The 21656-nt window shown below is 34.9% G+C and overlaps 1 protein-coding gene and 2 pseudogenes across 1 annotated transcript; 1 reads left to right on the forward strand and 2 right to left on the reverse strand.

Moving 5' to 3' along the window:
- The first annotated feature begins 3231 nt into the window (after positions 1-3231).
- Positions 3232-8664, forward strand: LOC145575716 (disease resistance protein At4g27190-like). Its single transcript, XM_081633535.1, has 5 exons — positions 3232-3236; positions 3329-4917; positions 5026-5167; positions 6381-7371; positions 7759-8664. The coding sequence occupies exons 1-5, from the start codon at positions 3232-3234 to the stop codon at positions 8551-8553; spliced, it is 3522 nt and encodes a 1173-aa protein (XP_081489661.1). The 3' UTR covers positions 8554-8664.
- Positions 8665-9205: 541 nt separating this feature from the next.
- LOC145575717 (monothiol glutaredoxin-S1 pseudogene) lies at positions 9206-9707 on the reverse strand (annotated as a pseudogene).
- A 9393-nt stretch (positions 9708-19100) lies between these two features.
- On the reverse strand, positions 19101-19596 carry LOC145575718 (monothiol glutaredoxin-S6 pseudogene; annotated as a pseudogene).
- Between the last annotated feature and the right edge of the window lie 2060 nt (positions 19597-21656).

Genomic DNA, 21656 nt, shown 5'->3' on the forward strand with positions numbered 1-21656 from the left:
TTGTAGTATGGCTAAATAGCACACTTTTTGTGGATATAAAAAGAACTAAAGAAACTCAAGAGTGCAAAGATATATTTAGTGCGAAAAAAATTCTTGACCCTAGCCTAATCAAGAAGAAATTAAAAACCACATCAACATAAGGGATTTTTAAAAAGAAAAATTGGTTTAATAATCCCAAATTTGAAGGGGTTTCTTCTTAAGGCCGGTCGTGACCAGTTAACAAAAAAAGTCAACAACCTATTTTAACAGGTTACTTGACATGTATTAAACCCTGAATAGTTCAAACAATACAAAAAATACATAAAAAAATATTCAAAAACCCTAACCCCCTCCCCTTCCCCCCCCAAAAAAAAAACCTTCCCACACTTTCCCCACCCCACCGAAACATCCCTACCAATCCTTCTCCCATCCTGGAAAACAACCCCCCTCCCTTCGCCCACCTAGAAAACAACCCTCCTCCCTTTCCCAACCCCTCGAAAACCAGGCCTTTATAAGTAAATTCACGTTAAAGTTGAGATTATTAAAAAAATTAATAAAAAAAATTGAGATTATTTTCAGCAAATAAGTTAAAGTTGAGATTATTTTAATAATTTTTTTTTTTTTAAATGTCACATTACTATCTTTGTATCCATTTAAATGATTCCCATTTGTTTTACTTGCAAAGCGTGAAAATGTAAGTAGCTAATCCATACGTTTGATTTTAATTTCCAAGTCTCAAATTAAGCTCAATATATGCTTTGTGAATTTGGTATGGAGTACTACATTTAGCACATAACATGGTACACTGATTATTACATACAAGTATCTTTTTAGGCTACATTGCTAGTGTACATAATATGTTACAAATAAAACACTAATTATATAAGAGCTTGTTAAGCCATAGTGTGTATATATAGCTATTGGGCCGTGTACATGTTCCGAGCCCTAACTTGATAGGTTGTATATATATGTGTGTATACGCTAATACGAAATTAGACGATTCTATTCTCTCTAAAACTCTCTTAATTCTCTATTATTGACATGGTATCAGAGCCAATACAATTCTACTCCCTAAAACTATAATTTTTTTTTCTAATCTCTACTCCTTAAAATCAAATCAATTTCTGAATACTACATTCTAATCCCCAAATATCAATTTCAATAATATATTTTATTTTTGGTTTTTGGTTCGAATTAAGGGTTAATCCCTAATTCTGGTAATTTCTAATTCTAAGAATTTCTACATATATTAGCAAATACCGAAAGTAATAACATCTCTTTAATTATCACACACGACACATGCAATAGCCCATAGGGCAACTAGCTAGTATAATAGAGTATTAGAGTTGTTGCCAACTTACCAATTAAAATTATGTTCGATAAGTATTTTTTTATGTATTATTGTAGAAATGTAGACAAACTATGGAGTACATTATACTTGTATATTCTTGCCAAAAAGTCTCCCCGACAAACTATAGTTAATACTTCCTTTGTTTTTTTTTTTTTTTTATACTTACAATACACATTTTATCACATTATTTAAGAAAAATGGACCTCACATAATATATTACACTTTAAATAGGGTTAATAGATTGTTAAGAGTATAATCAAGTAGGCCATGTACTTTAAATAAAAGTAATAGTATAATTTTCACCATAAAAACCTTCCTTTTATGATGTGTTGTAACTATTGTGATATTTTCATTTTAGAAAAGTGTTACAAACTTACAAGTTTACAACTATACAGAAAAGGAAGAAATACGAAGTAATTCATACGGTAGTCGGTCAACTTGTAATGTGAAAGTAGTGGGTTTTCTTTCAAAAAAATAAAAATAAAAATGTGAGTAGTGGGACTTTTCAATGTTAACTTCTACGTATTTGAGTTCACATCAACCTAATACTACATCAAGTTCCTTCAAATCAATTCAAAAACGTATCATCTTTAATTTCATCATTAGAAAATTAAGAGGGAAAAAAAATTGTACACGGTACTCCGTATTAAAGTTGAGGTACGCTGCTCAATTCTCTAATTTACCTCTCATTTTACGCATTTTATTTATTAATTAGGACTCATTTAGGAGCCTATTTTCTTTTAATTAGAGTTACGAATTTCGAATTGACATTACTTAATTATGCTGCTTAGTGAAAAGATCCATCAACTTTCAGACTAGATATTTCATATCGGACATAATTTTGTTCTTTTATTTTGCAGTTAAATTATTCTTTTACTCCGTTTTGATTTAGCCAATTCAGGTTGATGTGATGTACTGTACTTCGTATTTGTTCTATGCTATTATATGATTAAATCGTTTTATGCTCTATTATATGCTATTATATCGTTTTATGCTCTATAATTAAGGAATTATATCGTATTAGAATCATTAGATAGCTCTGAGGCCCTGTGCAAGAGCATAAATTGCACCGGATAAGGGCCAGCCTACGAAAAATTAATGATATATCTCAGAATTAAGTCAACAAGTCTCCTAATCAATGAAGCTTTTACCTTCCAATTTGTCTCACAAATCAATGAGTTGGACTATTGAGACACATGGTTAAAAATATTACGGAGTACTACTTTTGACTGATTCAAAGTTGTATGTGATTGAGTTGCATTTGTTAAAATATTGTATAAATACGTGGAATTTGTTGGGAAATTACAAAACATAGTGGATTAAAATTTTAATAATGTGTGTTTGGATGATATAAAAAAGGGGAGAGGAGGGCGGAAATAATGATAGTTTTCCTTCATTGTTGAAGAAATAAATTTTAATTTTTTATAATTTAATTTTTCCACTTCTCATTCCTTCAATTCTCTTCCTTCGTCATTTGTTATCCTAATAAATGTTACTTCCTCCTTCCATTTCCCTTCCCTTCATCCTATAAGTAGAAATATAGGATGTCAGAGAAGGAAAAAAAAGTGAGTTGATAGAAAGGGGACCATATGGGTAGAGAGATAAACTCCCCCCATTTCGTAATAATTGCAAGATTAGTGCCTTCGTTTTGTTTAAAATTTTTTATGCAACAATTTGACGCCCTAGAGTTGAATGCGGTTGAGTTGAATTTGTTATTTTAATCGACACATAGTTTAGGCAATCTGATAAGGGTACCATATGATGATATAATCTAAAGAGTCCTTGCAGTATCTCAATAACCACTTCAATTCATTAGGGTGAATGTACAGTGGATTTTGAGTTTACACCAACTTATACCATGCTGTAACTGATAATTTGAGAGATATGCGTGTCAATATAAAATGCGGTACATAACTGGTAATAATATTTCTTAAGAGAAATAAATTCAGGGAATCAGCTCATTGCTGTTGCACTTTATCATCAACTCTTTGATGTCAGAAAACCATTAACAAGAATGAGCTGTATGAGCAACATAGAAGAATTACGTAAAGAAGCTGAGGAGTTGAAGAGTATAGAGAAGGAGGTGAAAGAAAAGGTCACTCAATCCAACGAAATGGGAGAGAAGATTGACAAACATGTTAACATATGGCTTGAGGAAGCCAACATTATTGGTATGAAGGTGTCTAAGTTGCTAGTTGATGCAAAAGCCAAGTCAAAGTTACTCAACAAATTATTGTTTCCTAGTCGACGTTCAAAGAAACCAATTGAGGATGATATTATAAATTCTGTAAAAGTTCTGGTGGATCAAGGATACAATATTTTCCCTACAAAAGGAATAGAACTTATATGGCGTAATGGTTTTGCTGATTTCCATTCTAGGAGATCTACGTTTGCCAAGATTATGGAGAGCCTTAAGGATGATGGCACTGGCATCATTGGGATCTCAGGTTTAGGAGGCATTGGCAAGACTAGATTGGTAACGGAAATAGGTAAAAAGGCTAAAGATGAGAAATTGTTTGATCAGGTGCTAATGGCTACTGTATCTCAGGAACCTGACATCAGAAATATCCAAGGAACACTCGCGGATATGTTGGACCTGAAGTTCAAAGATGATGATGAGATGAGCAGAGCTAATGAGCTCAGATCAAGATTCAAGAGAAAGCGTAAGGTTTTAGTTATTCTGGATGATGTTTGGGAAGTATTAGACCTGGATAGTATAGGAATTCCTGTATACTCAAATCAGAAAGGATGTAAGATTGTAGTCACAACACGGCGTGTGAATGTTTGCAAAGATATGTCCTGTAATCTGGTAGTTCCCTTGGATAAGATAATGTATGATGAAGCATGGGATTTGTTCAGAGAGTATGCAGACCTGAACGATAAAAAATCCAACTTCTTTATGAGTAAGGCAAGAAAAATTGCGAGAAAATGTGGTGGCCTGCCACTTGCAATTGTTGTAGTTGGAAGTGCTCTAAGGGGCAAAGATTTTGAAGATTATGAAGATGCACTCGAAAGACTCAATAATTCCAAATTTGTAAACGTAGAAAGTGCTGATGTGGAGATCTACCCTTGCCTGAAATTAAGTTATGATTATTTGAAAGATGAAGATGCAAAGAAATGTTTTCTGCTGTGCTCGGTGTTTCCAGAGGATAGTTCAATATTTGCACTTAAATTGGCAAGGTACGCGCATGGACAATGCCTGTTTCAAAATGTTAATTCAATTGATGAAGCTAGATTGAGGATATTTGCTTCTATTGAAAAACTTGAAGATGCTGGTTTGTTATCTCCTGTGCCTCGTACTAGACATCGTAAAGGTAATTATTTCCAAACCTGGCCTGTCCTGAAAATGCATGATATGGTTCGTGCTTTTGCTTTGTGGATAACTGAGGAAAATGGCGCTTCCTCCTTTGTTCTGAATTCTAAGAATGAAGATATATGGATGAGAAACTATAAGAACGCAACTTCTATGTATCTTACAAGATTTAAGTTAGAGTGGAAGAACTTTCCTAACAAAGTGAAATGTCCAAACTTGAAAATGCTGATTGTCTCAAGTCACATATCTATGGTATCATTCGAAAAATATCAAGGTAAATAATTTAATTGAAATTTACTTGTATATATTTTCATTGGTTAATGAAATCGGAGTTCATGAATAAAAAACCTCATGAATGGAATTTCCCCTTCCTCGTTTGCAGGGGCTTTTGAAGTGACTAGTGCTCTTCGGGTACTTGACATGTCATCCAGATCCAGTCATACTCACAATGTATTGCCGCCAATTTCACTGGAAACTCTCAAAAACCTCAGAAACCTTCATCTGGATGGAGCTGCCCATTCAAGGTATTATTAAAGAAAATTTATTGTTGCATTTAAATTAAATGATAGGTCCTTACATATGCCAGAAACCAGCACTAACAGTTATAAGGAACATTATTGTTAGGAAATCAGGTAGAAATATTCAAATTTTATTACAAACAACAAATAACATATTAGCACTCATTTTTCAATTCTCGAACTTTGACAGTACAGTCTCACTAGCAGCTGATGAGAACTCTCACCTATTCCACTAAAGCTGAGAAATGAATCTAGCTAAAGACTTTCCTAAGAGGCGATCTAGAAATCTACTTGGTTAAGAAAACTTGGTTAAGAAATATATATGTTTTACTAATTACATTTGTCTGCTGCAACTTACCTGTATCAACTTTTAAGTCAAGTTTTTCTTTTTTTTTTTTTTTTTTTTTTTTTTTTTTTTTTTTCCCCTTTACTCCAGGAGTTTTTGTCACAATAAGCTCTTGCGGACCGAATATGAATTGATCATGTCATATAACAGAACACAGCCTAGTGAATCACATGCAGTGATCTGTATGACATTGAGAAAACTTAAAATATGTCGATCAACCTGTATTGCTATGTGGAAACATTTACAATATGCGAAGTATATACTACTATACTAGTAGTGAAAGTCCTAAACATGATAGAACTCCTATGCACCCTAAAATTGCTTGGTTAGGCTTTTGGAGGCATTTTAGTCCATCAGGATTATCTAGTTTATAATGGTTGGGGGGAAGGTACTTGCTTGCCAAAAAAAAAAAACCTAAGATAGTAGTTTATCTAGCTATCTAGGCAATTGTTGCACATCTGGAGCCAATCAGCTTTGCGAAAATTGTTTGATGTTGCACCTATATAAGCTAGGAGGGTTGGCTTACTGCTGTGGTGGTTTGTGGATTAAAAGGGATGTTGCTTAGAAAGCTGATATTGCATGATAGTACAATCAACTTAGTCAGTGGACCATTGGAGTTACTCATGTTCTTCTTTAAGTTTTGTGGCTTGCAACCAGACATTAATTATAACTTTAGCTTAAAATGTGCTTTTGCACACACTTAAGACAAATTGCTACAAAACTATGATAAATATTTACTTGGTTGTTGTTGTTCTATACTCTACTGAACAGATTTCTTAATATAATCAGGAGAATTTGTAAACTGGTTTTTTTTTTTATTGTATTGAATTTAATGTTAAAGATTAGAAATATATAATAGTTGGTTTGTTTCAGGATTAAGGAAATATCCATGATAGGATTACTACAGAACCTGGAGATTCTCGAATTGAGCCTTGGTTTACAGCAAACAGTATTACCAGAATGTATAGGGGAGCTTAGTAACTTGCGACTGCTGGACCTTTCTAGATGGTATGGGTTGAGATTGATACCTCGCAATATATTACCAAAATTAACAAAGCTGGAGGAGTTATATGCCCCTGCATTTCATATTCCTGATCACAAGTGCCACTGGGATACAAATTTTCTGTCTGATTTAAAGTTCTTGCCTTGTTTGACTGCCTTCGCCGGCCAATTCATGGGCTTTCAAACCCTACCGGATGATTTAAGGTTTGGGAATTTGCAAAGGTACTACATAAACTGCAGACCCCACAACTTGAAAGATGAAGACATTAGATGGACAAAAAGTTTGGGACTGGACGAATATAATGAATTGTCAGAGAAGGCGTTCAGTAAGTTGTTTCCTGGTGTGGAGTGTCTTAAAATTGAGGGACAAGAGTATATACGTGGTTTCCAAAATATGTGTCCTCAGATTGATAATGCTGGTTTCCAGAATCTTAGGGAGCTATTTCTAGAGTGCATTTACAGTCTTGAGTATCTTATTGATACAACAGGAAGTGGAGTAGGACTGCCTTCCTTAACAGCAGCATTCCCCAATTTGGTTAATCTTACTCTGGAAAATATAACCCTGCTGCGCAAAATGTGCCATGGCAAACTTCCAGGCAGTTACTTCTCAGAGCTTAAAAGTGCTGCGATCATAAAGTGTCGAAAGTTGAAGAATGTAGTTCCTGATATGCTTCCAATTGGACCAAAGTTGGAAGAACTAGAAGTAGGAGAGTGTTACCCAATGAAGTATGTGTATGATCTGGTGGAAGAACAAACAAGTCAGCACACACAAATACAGCTGCAACTTCTTCCCTGTCCTAAAGTTCTTGAGTTATATGACCTTCATCAGCTGCAGAGCATATGGAATGTGCCCCCCCAGTTGGTATGAACAATCTCTATCTCATTTCATTCTTGTGCATGCATTTAAATTCCTCCAAATTGCATATTGTTTTTGAACATAATTACCTCATTCGTTTAAAATAAACGTGTTAAGTGCAGCTGTCATGAGAATTATGTGTCTCGCATTGAAAGATATGGTAAAGAGCTTTCACTTTATAACCCAACAAGCGGGCTACTCCTATTGTCAATTGGTTTTAGAGTGTAACCTCATTTTGGGCTTTGTTATTACTTAATAAGTAAATTATTCAAGTAGTTTTCAATATGAATCTGAAATTTTAATTATTTTATTCATTATTATGCTGGCTTTTTTCTAAATCTTCCCTCTTTTTGTTAATGTATTTACTTTTTTACCCTCTATTTCTTGAAACAGGAGCTAATTGACAAGCACTACTATGTAGAGTTGTGCAAGCTGGTTGTGAGATGCCTAGAATCCCTTGTTACGTTCAAGCTTCACAAGTCCTTAGAGCTGGAAGAAGTTTTTCCGCGTGTTGAACTCAACAGCCAGACATCTGATGCACAACTCTCAAACTTAGTTGAGTTAGACTTGCTACTCTTACCTAAATTAAAGTGCATATGGAAAGGCTATCAGCATTATTATAGCCTCCAAAATCTTGAACGCATTGAACTAGCCGAATGTGACGCATTGACAACTGTTTTCACATCCACTCATGCCCGAAGTTTGCAAAAATTACAATACCTTGTGATAAAAAATTGCGAAGCACTAGAGACAATCGTTACACAAGATGATCAGGATGAAGCATTGAGGCTTTCTCATACCTCTACTTCATTTCAAAGCTTTCAAGAAATTAAGAAGATTGATATAAGTTCATGTAACAAATTAAAGACCATCCTGCCAATTTCTTTTGTAGCAATGGAACTTCCTAAACTTGAAAGCATCGACATTAAAGAGTGTGCTGAGCTGGAGCAAGTGTTTGGAGATCATGGGCAAGAAATTGCAGCAGAGGGTAGGAAGGTTGTAATGAACAATCTGAAGGAGTTGACGCTTGTGAAGTTACCAAGTCTAGTTCGCTTCTCACCACTTAATTGCAGTATATCTGTCTCGTCTCTATCACAAACGGTAGAGCAAGATTATAGTGGCTGTATGGACCTTCTTAACTTTCTCCCTCACTATGAACCTCACAATTGGCAGTGGCAAGAAGATTAAGATCTAGGTCTCTTGTGTTGCATTTGTCTTGATGTGTATTTTGTAACCACGGAGTATTATGTTTTCATAATTTTTATTAACATAATATTAAACACTCAATTTGATTTGGTATGGTCTAAATTGTTTTCCTTACTACATGATAGAGTATATAAATCAATCCAGAGCTACAACCATCAGCTTATGGTTGGATCGGTTTATAAACTCTATCACTAAATGATTTTAATAAAAATAAGTTCATTTTTATTTGTCTTGATTTCCTCAACTACAAGTCACTGCTCCAAAAGCCTGGTTTGGCCAAAGTGGCAGACTCCATAATGTATTTTAGTTGTCATTTCCTAAATACCATGAGTTTTCAGAAATTTTTGAGCAAATTTGATGCTTAATTTGGTAATGAGCTGAGAAGATAAACAATAACACTCATTGTGGTAGTTTAGCAGTATAGTTGCAGTTTTTGCACAAGGGATACCACATTCACCTTGAAATTAAAATCAAAACAAAATTTGGATAACTGCTTGCACTAGGGGATCTTCCATCCTACTATTGAAAAGATTATGGAAGTAATTAGAAGAATAAAATCAAATCTTTCTATGTATCAAAAAAACTCAAATTTATAGCATGATACTTTTCTTGCTAGAATTAAGTTCATTTTATTCTAAACCCATAGAGCTCCTGCCTCTTTCAACATTGGCACGAGTCTTCCTTGAACCTGCAGGCTAATAATCTCATTAGCACCACCAACCAATTTTTGGCCTATGAAAACTGCAGGTATAGCCGGCCTAAGTCCTAGCCTTTGTAGCGCTCTATCTATTTCTTGCCCGTTGGAAATGTCATCTAGCTGATAAATTGTTGCGTTTGCTCCATAGCCGCTGATCAATTTAATCACCGAGTGGCTTATGCAGCATGAACTTCTGCTGAAGATAACTAAAGGCTTTTGTTCCACTAATCTGTTCACAGTATCCATTACTAGCTAGTTATCTAACTTTTTTTGCTGAGTTTTTTTTTGGGATGTACTGTTTTTTCTCTTCTTCTGCGCTGTATAGCTCTTTCTGAAAACAGAATGAAGCAGGCAGATAAGGATCAACTGTGTTACTGCAGATTGGTTTTGGTAATGGATTTTCTTGCCTTCGCTGTGAGTAATTTGATCCATCATACATACCATCTATTTATAGTATGAGTTAATCAGTGATTGACATTGCTTCTCTAATATTTTATATAAAAGTAGTGCAAGGAATGATGCTCCATAAAATCAGTTTATTCCACAATATATCCTCTTTAGGCTTGAAATTCTGTCAATATGTTGTCTCGAGGTTTAAAGAACTGATCAGTGATCTGTGGACATGGTAAAGAAAGGGAATCTAGATAGAACTACAGATGATCAAGTAATAAGTAGTGTTTTATTTTTGCTTTTGAAGCACTCGAAGAGACTACTTTGTCTACTTATGCTCAAAGGTATCACCTGGAATATGGTACGGGCTCCATGATGCTCAGAATATATATCTTTGGAACCGATGCTAGTTTTATTTACAGCACATCATGTGTCTAAATTCAATGTATTTTGAACTTTTACACATTTCATGATACCTAAGAGTTTTATTACATTAATCTCAATGAGCAACAATTATGGGATTAAGATGGTGCATGATTCCTGATCTCATATGGGAATAATCTTACTATGACAGCGGCATTAATATCTGAAACTCTGCTATTGACTTAAGAGATCTAACTTCAGGGTGTATAAGAAATTTTATATCACTTTGTGGTGATTATATGACTGTTAAATAACAAATGTACAAAGATACCTAAGGTAAGGCTGTTCATCGTTTTTATTGTCTTAATTTAAGGACATACTGAAGTATACATGTACTGTTTGATAGCAGGACATGCTGCAATACTGCATGGAGTACAATTTTTTTTTTTCATGTTTTGAGAAAATGCTTTAACTTGTTAATATCTCATAAACAATTTCATAAGACAAAGAAGAATGTTGAGCTTGTATGGTACTAGTGTGAGTGGAATGTCAACTCGGGTTTGTTCGATCATTGTGATATTCTGGACATGCAGAAAAAGGCACAAATGGGGATGGTGTGGCAGTGGCTCTGTGGAAGGAAAAGCAGAAAAGGGATGCAAGAATGATTCTTCCCACCACATAAATGTGTCAGATTAGGTTCTCTTGTTATCGTACTACCTTTGTCCTGCCTCTTCCTTCAAAGGATGACGCGCTGCTACTTGTGTATAGATTAATTGCATTAGCCTCATACATCTAGAAATATCTGTTGATAAGTTGATTATGTAATTACAACTGATAACTATGAGTAGTAGCACTCACAGAAAAGTCACATTCAGTCACTGAGAACCAAGTAAAAATGTGTCACAGCAAGAAGTTGCTACAAACTTTCTTTTTATCTGAAGTTTTGAGTATATGCTATACATTAATTGTTTTGATTTTGCATGATCATATAAAAGATGATTCATATGTCTAATTCCTTTTTGGTGTAAGTGGTTAAGAAAAATAGCCTAAGGATAGATGTCTGAAATAATTGGGGCATCTTTAATGATTTTTTCAGTTTTTTCAAATTTGAAAGGTTCTGTTCTACCTTTCAAACACCAGATTCTTTTGATGAGCAGAATTCCTGATACAAGATAACTCCTAGTTATAAAAGATAGCTCTAGGAGATGCCAACGGCCACTTCTATATGTTGTTGACCTCCCAGTAACGTTTAGTCTTTACTTCTCTATCAAAGAACTGAGAGGGTAAGGACTCTAAGGAGTCTTAAGGACATGACTGTGTCAGAGGAATAAAATCATATGTACATGATGTACAGCTGGAATATCAGTTTTGAGTCGCGTATTTCTCATAAACTTCTATGTGGGAAAGAAAATCACGACTCTTTATCCAAAAAGCAGGTTTTTAAACTGAGATTCTGCCTTTTTATCCTTTACTTTGGAGGTCTTCAGAAGAAGGAAAATACTGCATTTTTATTTGGATCAGATTCATGCAGTGAATGTGGCAACTAGACATAGATTTTGTGTCCTTGATATGCTATAGCTATCATTAGTCAATATTCCTTTTGTATGTCATCACTTTTCCTTACAAGAAGACTTCTTGGTGTGGGAGATTTAGATTATGTTAGTATTGATGTTTTAAAAACTCTATTATCAAAACTTTCCAATGAGATATTAACTTAATATATATGAAATAGAGTACCTGTTTAATGCCTTGACTAAAAAATACAGATTTTGCACTCGATGTAAAGTTAGCCTTCTGATCCTTCTGATCAACTGCCCCAACAGGATGAAGAAACAGAAAATGAGATGTAATTTCAAAATTTGATAAAAAGTTTACATTTTCTTTAGTGTACTTTTACTTTCTAGGATCACCTCATCCTTTATTTAAGGAAGAAGTAAAATCTGGACTACTCAAACCTGTAAAGATTAACAATATTTTGTTCTTTGTTACAAGTCTTACAACACTATATTTTAGTTGGCAGAGGATATGAAGCAACAGCTGCCGGCTGCATCACTATTGGCTGGTGAAGAATGCAACTGCTGACTGAATGGATTTTACTATGACGTTCCCTGGGACTGCCAGAAAAATAAAATTGTAACAGTAGCATGATAATTCTACTGCTGTGTCTTCTAAAAGTCGTTCTAATTTAACCAGTTAAATGTAAACCTTTGTATCAGATTCTGGTTTGTGTCCTTCAGCATAGTATTGACTAATTTCACAGTAAATCTGACTATGTAATTACTAGTCAGGACGATTGCTCTAATCAGAAATAATTAGCATTACTGAAACTGTAGCAGCTAAATGTTACTTTGACATCACTAGATTTGGGTTATGTCACTATGTGCATCAATCTAATATGCTGCTCAAATGTGGCCAGCCATATCTATAACTAATGTGAAAAGGTAAAAGTAGAATACAAGCCCATGCTGCAAGCACTGCCAAGCACATCGAGGAATTTTATCAAGAATCAACAGCTCTAGGTGTAGTGAAGAGCCAAAAAAGTTTTTAAGACAATTCTACAGTACGCCGAGGTTGTCTGCTAGTAATGAACTTTTTTAGCTGCATCTAAGCAGACAATTGTGAATTGTCTGAATTATGTACACAGCTTACAGAGGAATATATGCTGACACGAGATTGTACAAGTCTGTGCGGAAGGAATGTCAACTTCAGATTTGGCCTAGCTAGAGATTTGCAAGCTAAGGTTGGCTTCTAGTATAGCATGACTGCATGATACAGGCTGTAGCATCAAACTCTCTAGAACAAGGAAGAATATCTTTTACACAGTTACGTGCAGTAATGTAGTACAGTGTAAGGGTATGAAATTGTTTGATTTTATTCTAAACCCATAGAGCTCCGGCCTCTTTCAACATTGGCACAAGTCTTCCTTGAACCTGCAGGCTAATAATCTCATTAGCACCACCAACTAATTTTTGGCCTATGAAAACTGCAGGAATACTCGGCCTAAGTCCTAGCCTTTGTAGCGCTCTATCTATTTCTTGCCCATTGGAAATTTCATCTAGCTGATAAATTGTTGCGTTTGCTCCATAGCCGCTGATCAGTTTAATCACTGAGTGGCTTATGCAGCAAGAGCTTCTGCTGAAGATTACCAAAGGCTTTTGTTCCACTAATCTGTTCACGGTATCCATTACTAGCTAGTTATCTGACTATTTTTGCTGAGTTTTTCGGGATGTACTGTTTTTTTCCTTTTCTTCTGCACTATATAGTTTTTTCTGAAAACAGAATGAAGCAGAAAGATCAGGATCAAATGTGTTACTGCTGCTGGGTTTTGGTAATGGATTTTCTTGCCTTCGCTGTGAGTAATTTGAGCCACCATACATGCCATCTATTTATAGTATGAGTAGTGCAGTGATTGACATTGCTTCTCTAATATTTTATTTAAAAGTAGTCCAAGGAATGATGCTCCATAAAGATCAGTTTATTCCATAATATATCCTCTTTCAGGCTTGAAATTCTGTCGATATGTTATCTCAATGTTTAAAGAACTGGTCAGTGATCTGTGGACATGTTAAAGAAAGGGAATCTAGATAGAACATACAGATGATCAAATTAAATAATGGATAGTGTTTAATTTTTGCTTTTGAAGCACTCGAAGAGACTACTTATGCTCAAAGGTATCGCCTGGAATATGGTACAGGCCCCATGATGCTCAGAATATAAATCCTTGGAACTGATGCTAATTATATTTACAGTACATCAAGAGTCTAAATTCAATGTATTTGAACTTTTACACATTCATGACATATAAGAGGTTTCTTACATTATTCTCAATGAGCAACAATTATGGGGTTAAGATGGTGCATGATTCCTGCTCTCATATGAGATTCTTACTATAAACAGCAGCATTAGTAAGCATTCAGAACTCTGCTATTGCTTAAGAATTCTAACTCCAGTGTGTATAAGTAGTACTCCGTATTATTATCAATTTAATCATTTTGTGGTGATTACATGATATAGTTTTATAACACATGTACAAAGATGACTTGTGTAATTAGGTAAGGTTGTTCATCATTTTTATTGTTTAAGGACATACTGAAGTATACAATTACTGTTTGATTGCAGGACATGCTGCAATACTGCATAATTAATTTTTTTCGAGCAAATGCTATAACTAGTTATAAGACAAACAAGAATGTTGAATTTGTAAGGTGAATGGAATGTCAACTCAGGCTTGTTCGATCATTGTGATATTCTGTGATCACGCGGAAAAGGCACAAAAGGGGATGGTGTGCAGTGGGCAGTGGCTCTGTGGAAGGAAAAGCAGAAAAGGGATGCAAGGATGATTCTTTTCCGCGTGTCAGATTAGGTTCTCTTGGTATCGTACTTTGTCCTGCCTCTGCCTTCAAAGGATGACGCGCGTGTATAGATTAATTGTATTAGCCTCATAAATTTAGAAATCTCTTTTGATTATGTAATTACGACAGATAAGTACGAGTACTAGTACGAAAAGTCACATTCAGTCACTGAGAACCAAGTAAAAATGTGTCACAGCAAGAAGTTGCTACAAACTTTCTTTTTACCTGAAGTTTTGAGAATATGCTATACATTAATTGTTTTGATTTTGCATGATTCATATAAAAACTGATTCATATAAGTGATTAAGAAAATAACCTTAGGATTGATGTCTGAAATAATTGACATCTTTGGATGGACAACAAAATCTGTCGGAAAATTCCGACGGGAATAATGTTTTCCGATGGACTTTCCGTCGAAAATTTCCGACGGATTAAGTCTATCGGAAGGTTCCTTTCAATATTAAAATAAAGTTTGAACAAATTTCCGAGGGAATTAGATATCGGAAATTCCGTCGGAAAAATTCGTCAATATTAAAAGATAGGCACTCAGCCTTCATCAGTTTCAAATCCGAAAAACAGAAAAGAGAGAGAAAGAGGAACGCGAACGCTGCCTCCCCCGGATCCTCCGCCGCCGGCAGCCGCGACGAGCCTCCACCTGCCCAGCCCCTCGGTAAGCCTTCCCCTTTTTGGTTATTTTCTTTCCCCCTTTTCAGTGTAATTTCAATTACAAACCCTAATTTTTAAATTAAGCTTTCTAATCTAATTATTTGTAGGATTTGTAGAGTGAGTTAGTTTGATAGTAAAAAAGAAGTTAAGAACTACAGATTTAAAGATTAAACATAACTTAAATTTTAACCAACTTTATTAATTTAATTGTTTGTGTATGAGTTTATTTTGTATTATGTATGCTTTGTAAATCTATATATGAAATATATGTTTAATACTCCGTATAATATAAGGTTAATTTAGTATATATATCAAGCTAAACTTGATCTATTGGTAAGGATTGCACTTTATTGGAGGTTTAATTCCCACTAGAGGCATTTTAAGGGTGGAGATTCCTAACCCTTTATTTCCCCTGTTGAATCACTAATATAGACTCTTTGAGGGTGGGTCCTTTAAATGTATAATACATTTAGTTTATAAACATATATATACAATTTATATTATACGTGTTTGTTGTATAATATGTTACTATGTTATTTAAATCAAATTAATTTCATGAAATTATGTTTCATTTTCATCTTTTTATATGCTAATTGTGTGGGTACTTAATGTAAGAAACACATAATTCGTTGTGAAGGATGTGTAAATGTTAGAAATGAATCATTTGCATAATCATATGTTTATAAACCTGTTCAGACATACACATTAGGAGTATGTCTTGAATAATTCCGGTTGGGATTGTGTTTGGACATTTAATTTCACTTAATTGGTGAATGTATGTCATATTTTTTTTATTCTAATGATTATCATGCCTTGTCATTTCTCTACAACGTTCTCTTAATACATATGTAGGTGTATTTAATTGCCTACATTGTGTACTACTTGTGAATCTGTAAGGAAATGCTACTAGATATTCCATAGAATCGAAAACTTGGCATATATGCACTAGTGGGGTTAAACGTCCAAAGATGGGTTTGATTAGAGTGATAAGTACCCTTGGACATCATTTAAAATCTTATTGCAATTCTATTAAATAAAAACCGGAAGACTTTTATAATAATGTTTGTGACTAATGTGGTTATATGCATGAGTTATGTAAAAATTGTAATCATGAAACGAAGAGAGCGTAGCTGGATGTATGACCGAAAGGATGGGTATTCTATTAAGCCCGAGTTCTTGAAAGGGGTAGAGGAATTCATGCAATATTGCAAAGATCATCCTGAGAGCAGTAACCCGAATGAAGTTAGGTGTCCTTGTGTTAAATGCAAGAACTTACGTCTTCATCCTCCGGACATGGTTAGAATTCATTTGTATGGCAAAGGATTCGTTCCTAACTATTATGAGTGGATGTGTCAAGGGGAAGGGTTTCCTACTACATCTAAAGAGAAATCCAATGAATATCGTGAAATGGTTGTGGATGCTCTTGGTGATCATAACCAAGATCAATTGGGCACCGAAGCTTCAAAGGAGGAGCCTAACACACCATTAGAACAGTATCTTGATTTGGTGAAGGCATCTGAACAGCCATTGTATGAAGGGAGTTCAATGCCTATATTACCCCCCTATCAAAGAACTAAGAGGGTAAGGAATAAGGAGTCTAAGGACATGACTGTATCAGAGGAATAAAAAGCATATGTACGTGAAGTACAACTGGAATATCAGTCTTGAGTCACGTATTTCTCATAAACTTCTATGTGGGAAAGAAAACCACGATTCTATCCTAAAAGAAGTTTTTTTTTTTATAACTGAGATTCCACCTTTCTATCCTTTACTTTGGAGGTCTTCAGAAGAAGGAAAAATACCGCGTTTTTAATGTTCTTAAGATCAGATTCATGCAGTGAATGTGGCAACTAGACATAGATTTTGTGTCCTTCGATATGCTATAGTTATCATTAGTCAATATTCCTTTTGTATGTCATCACCTTTCCTTACAAGAAGACTTGGTGATGTGGAAGATTTAGATTTTATTTGTAATGATGTATTAAGACTCTATTCTCAAAACTCTCCAATGAGTTATTATGAAATACCTGTCTATTGCCTTGACTAAAAGATACAGATTTTTGCACTCGATGTAAAGTTAGCCTTCTGATCAACAGCCCCAACAGGATGAAGAAACAGAAAATGAGATGTAATTTCATAATTTGATTAAAAGTTAACATTTTTCTTCAGTGCACTTTTACTTTCTAGGATCACCCCATCCTTTATTTAAGGAAGAAGTAAAATCTAGATTACCTAAAGCTATAAAGATTTAACAATATTTTGTTCTTTGTTACAAACCAAAATACACTGTATATTAGGTGACAAACGACATGAAGCAGTAGCTGCCGGCTGCAGCACTATTGGCTGGTGCAGAATGCAACTGCTGACTGAACGGGTATTACTATGATGTTCCTGGCACTGCCAGAAAAATAAAATTATAACAGAAGCATGATAATTCTAGTGTTGAATCTTCTATAAGTCGTCCTGCCTAGTCCCTCCTCCCTGACGGCCTGACCTGTTATTGCATGAAATGATGAAATTGCATGCAGAAGCGAAAATCTATGGTTTTAAAGCATAGTGCATACATATGGATATTAGAACCATGTATAATTTCATCATATCAGCTAAAAATTATGATTATGTTTTCTGACTAGTTATAGCACTTAAAAGTAAATCTTTGTATCTGATTCTGGTTTGTGTCCTTCAGCATACTACTTTTCACAGGTAAACCTAACTATTCAATAGCAAGGACTATTGATCTAATCAGAAATAATTAGCATGTACAGAAACTGAGCTAGCTGCTAAATGTTATTTCGATATCACTAGATTTTGGGTTAAGTGCATCAATCAAATATGCTGCTCAAGTTGTGGCCAGCCATATCTATAACTAATGTGAAAAAGTAAAAGCAGAATACAAGTCCATGCTGCTAGCACATGGAAGAATTTTATCTAGAATCAACAGCTCTAGGTGTACTGAAGAGCCAAAAAGGTTTTAAAGCCAATTCTACAGTATGCCGAGGTTGTCTGCTTGTAATGAACTTTTTTAGCTGCTTTATCTAAACAGACAATTGTATGAATTGTGCACATATCTTACGGAGGAATAAATGCTGACACGAGATTGTACAAGTCAGTACGGAAGGAATGTCAACTTCAGATTTGACCTAGCTAGAGATTTGCAAGCTAAGGCTGGCTTCTAGCATAGCATCACTGCATGATACAGGCTGTAGCATCAAACTCTCATAAAGAAGGAAGAATATTTTTTAGTGACGTGCAGTAATGCAGTACAGAGTAAGGTTATGAAAATGTTTGATTCTGATGATGATCATATTGATTTTCTCTTTATTCTGAAAAATGGCAACTGCCAGTTGTTTTCCGTGTTTTGAGGAATTATATAACCACAAAATTATGTGTACTTATACTAGTTAATGTCAAGCCTATAATCTATAATCTATCCTTTGCCTAAGTAGTAGAACTTTCTTAGCAATAGGGCAGGTAATCAGGGATGATGATCATAAAGCATGTTCACCAGTAAGTATTCCATGTTAAACAGGTGTTTTCTTAAGTATTTTCGATCAGTTTCAGTCTTATTTCTTTTTGCTTCCTTACAAAAAACTGAACAAGCTTGAGGCTCAAACATAACAAGAACTCAAAAGTCTCAAAATGGTAAACTTTAACATTTCTTAATACGTTCTTAAATAGCTGATATATTTTCACAAGTAGTACAGTATATTTATTATTGTCAGAACAAAAATAGACATCAGTCCAGGCTCATTTTACAGCAAGCACCACACTTCAATTCCTACAAGTTAACTTATGGAACCTTGTGACATGCATGTAATGATTTTATTATATATGTGACATGACATGCACAATGGCGCAATGCATCTTTTTTTCCCCTTCATGTTCCAGATTTTCCAGTCCAACAAGGCTCAAGTTTTTGTTTATGACAACTAAAATTGTTGTTCAACCAACGTTTCTCTCATTTGTTACTGCCTAAAAAATAGTTCATATGTGTCCAAAGAACACAAGAAAAAATCATAGTAACTAGAAAGACGTTTTATTCAAATATGAAGATCAAATGTTCAAGCAACGACTTCTGGCATATGTAAACTAGCACACGTAACTATTGTATTCTGCAGGAGTGAAGGCGCGGCACTAAACAATTTTAGCCTCATCTTAATACAGCTAAAATAAACAAAAACCACTCTCACAATTATCAGAATTACAGCAGATTATTGATATTATTAACTACTGGTTTCTGTTCCAAAACCATATTGCTCGTGCATCAATCAGCTTTTGCACTAGTTCTCCACGAACTTGAAGGCCAATAACATCATTTGCCCCACCAATGAAGTTCCCTCCAATGAAAATAGCTGGTACACTTGGGGTCTGCACTGCCACCTGATCAAGGGCGTTTTCAACTTCTTGTCTATTCGGTAATTGATTCAGCTCATAAACTACAGGATTTGCACCATAGCTAGTAAAGAGCTGCTTCATGGAATGGCTCACAGGATCAGAATTGTTCCTGCTGAAAATAACAACCGGTTTTTCATCCACCAACGGCCTTAAGGTATCCATTAGAAATATGATTAGGATGAAGAAACCTCTGCTTTTCCCTTACTGTTACTAAGCCAACCATGGATATGTATTTATATAGCCCACAGAGAGGGCTGTATCTCATTGTCATTTTACTGAAAATGCGAGGGATATGTTATTATTCTTGAACTAAGAAGGCAAAGGAGCTTTTTGCGATTCTGTTATTGTACCTAATTATTTTTCTCGTGACAATCAGATAAATCATGTAAGTATATAATCTGCACCACTAAAACCCTGAGACAAAGGCAAGGATGTAATTGAGCTGCTAGTCCAATATACTTATGCCTAGTGTCAGAAAGATTGCTTGTATCGTCAATTCTTATTGGTTAGGAGAGCCAGTGCCAAGATTCAGCTCAGTATTGGACAATTATGATTCAGTAGGCAAAAATTGTCACTCGACAGATGAGAAAGTAGATAGCATGGGGCTTGATTAGCCACAGAAGAATTATCCTGCAACTTAATGAAGTGACCAAAGGTATTTTGTGATGGGTATGTGCAGATTCTTGGTGAAGGAAAGTGCAAAATGCTAAGAGGCACCAGTAGTTTCAAGAGTGCTCAAGTTACTTGAATAAACGGCTCTACAAGAAGCGAAGGGTCAATACTAGATTCGAACTTGATAAGTTGATCAGAAGAAGACAACCACCTGCTTTTACTAACTAAAAAAAAATTAAGAAAAAAACAGATAAGGTTTCAAAGATGTGCATTGAGGAATATGTGAATATGAAAGGTTGTACAAATAAGAAGTACGGATGCAGATGCCAAGTTAAGAAGTCAGGTCATATAACTTATTGCAAGATTTACTCCTCATATCTTACAGTAGAGATCATCTTTAAAGTTGCAATCTATATTCCAATATTCTTGCGTGGAGCTGAGATAAAGATTAAAATGATTACGGAGCTAGAACACTTTCTCTCTTCGCCTCATATTGTGTATGTGCTGACTGGAAAAAGGAATGTACAGCTTTCTTATCCTAGAAGAACAGAGTTACAAACCTTTTCGAGCAGCAATATCTTATCCTTTGAATAGAAAAGAAGGACTTTATCATATTATACCTTCATTTTACTGAATGCAAAATCATGGAATATCAGTTGCCCCTACAAGCCAGCTGTGCTAAGGCCAAAACTGTCTTCACCGGCTTCCTCCATATCATTCCCTGACAAGAGAATATAGCTTTTAAATTCACCTTGAAAATTTTTACATTTATGTCACAGGAGTTGCACCAAGCTGATTAAGTGCTGTTTCACCAAGTAACTACAGAAGCTGAACTACTACGAGTTGAATACCTGAATTACACACCGCTCCTATTTTGTTTTCATTCTATTATTTTCATGAAAATTCTTTTGATGAACGGCATTAAAGTTCACTAAGCTGTGTAGTAGATGAACTTATGTGCCTAGGCATGAAGCCTTTTGTCATTGACTGAGCATGAGGGCATAATTTCAAAAGAGTGACAATAAAGTTTGTTTTTGCTCATTTCCCTTTCTTTGTTAGCAATGACTAATCATGTAGATGGCATGGATATGACTCAGGAAAACAACCAAATCCCAGATCTTGCTAAACATTTGGAAAAAAAAAAATTCAAGTTGACTATGGACATGTTTAAATGAAGCACAGTAACATGTTTAAAAACAACTCCATAAGCTTTAGCCTCAAGCAAGAGCTAGGCAAGATTACCTAGGGGATGAAACAGCTACTTTTACGTTTCTGCTGTTAAGAATTTTAATCTGAATGATGCAATAAACTTGTACTGCACGGTCTCAAAAAGAGGATGTCATATTGTCATGAGACATAATGAAAAAGGATATTGGGTGACTTAGTAAACATTATAGGTGGCCTTTCACTTTTTTTTTTTTTTTTAAGAAATTCATTGCTAATTACCTCATCTCATCGAAACCTTTCTGTGAGAAGGATGTGTATGCAAATATGCAAGAAAAACAGGTAAAAGGCCATAAATGAAATTTTTCAGCAATAGTATCTTTGTTTAATATCTTAACTGACTTGTCCTCCATTCATCAGTTTGGAAGTGATCAAATATTCGGTCA

Source organism: Chenopodium album, chromosome 13 (genome assembly GCF_948465745.1).
Source record: "Chenopodium album chromosome 13, dcCheAlbu1.1, whole genome shotgun sequence".
Classification (NCBI taxonomy): Eukaryota; Viridiplantae; Streptophyta; class Magnoliopsida; order Caryophyllales; family Amaranthaceae; genus Chenopodium; species Chenopodium album.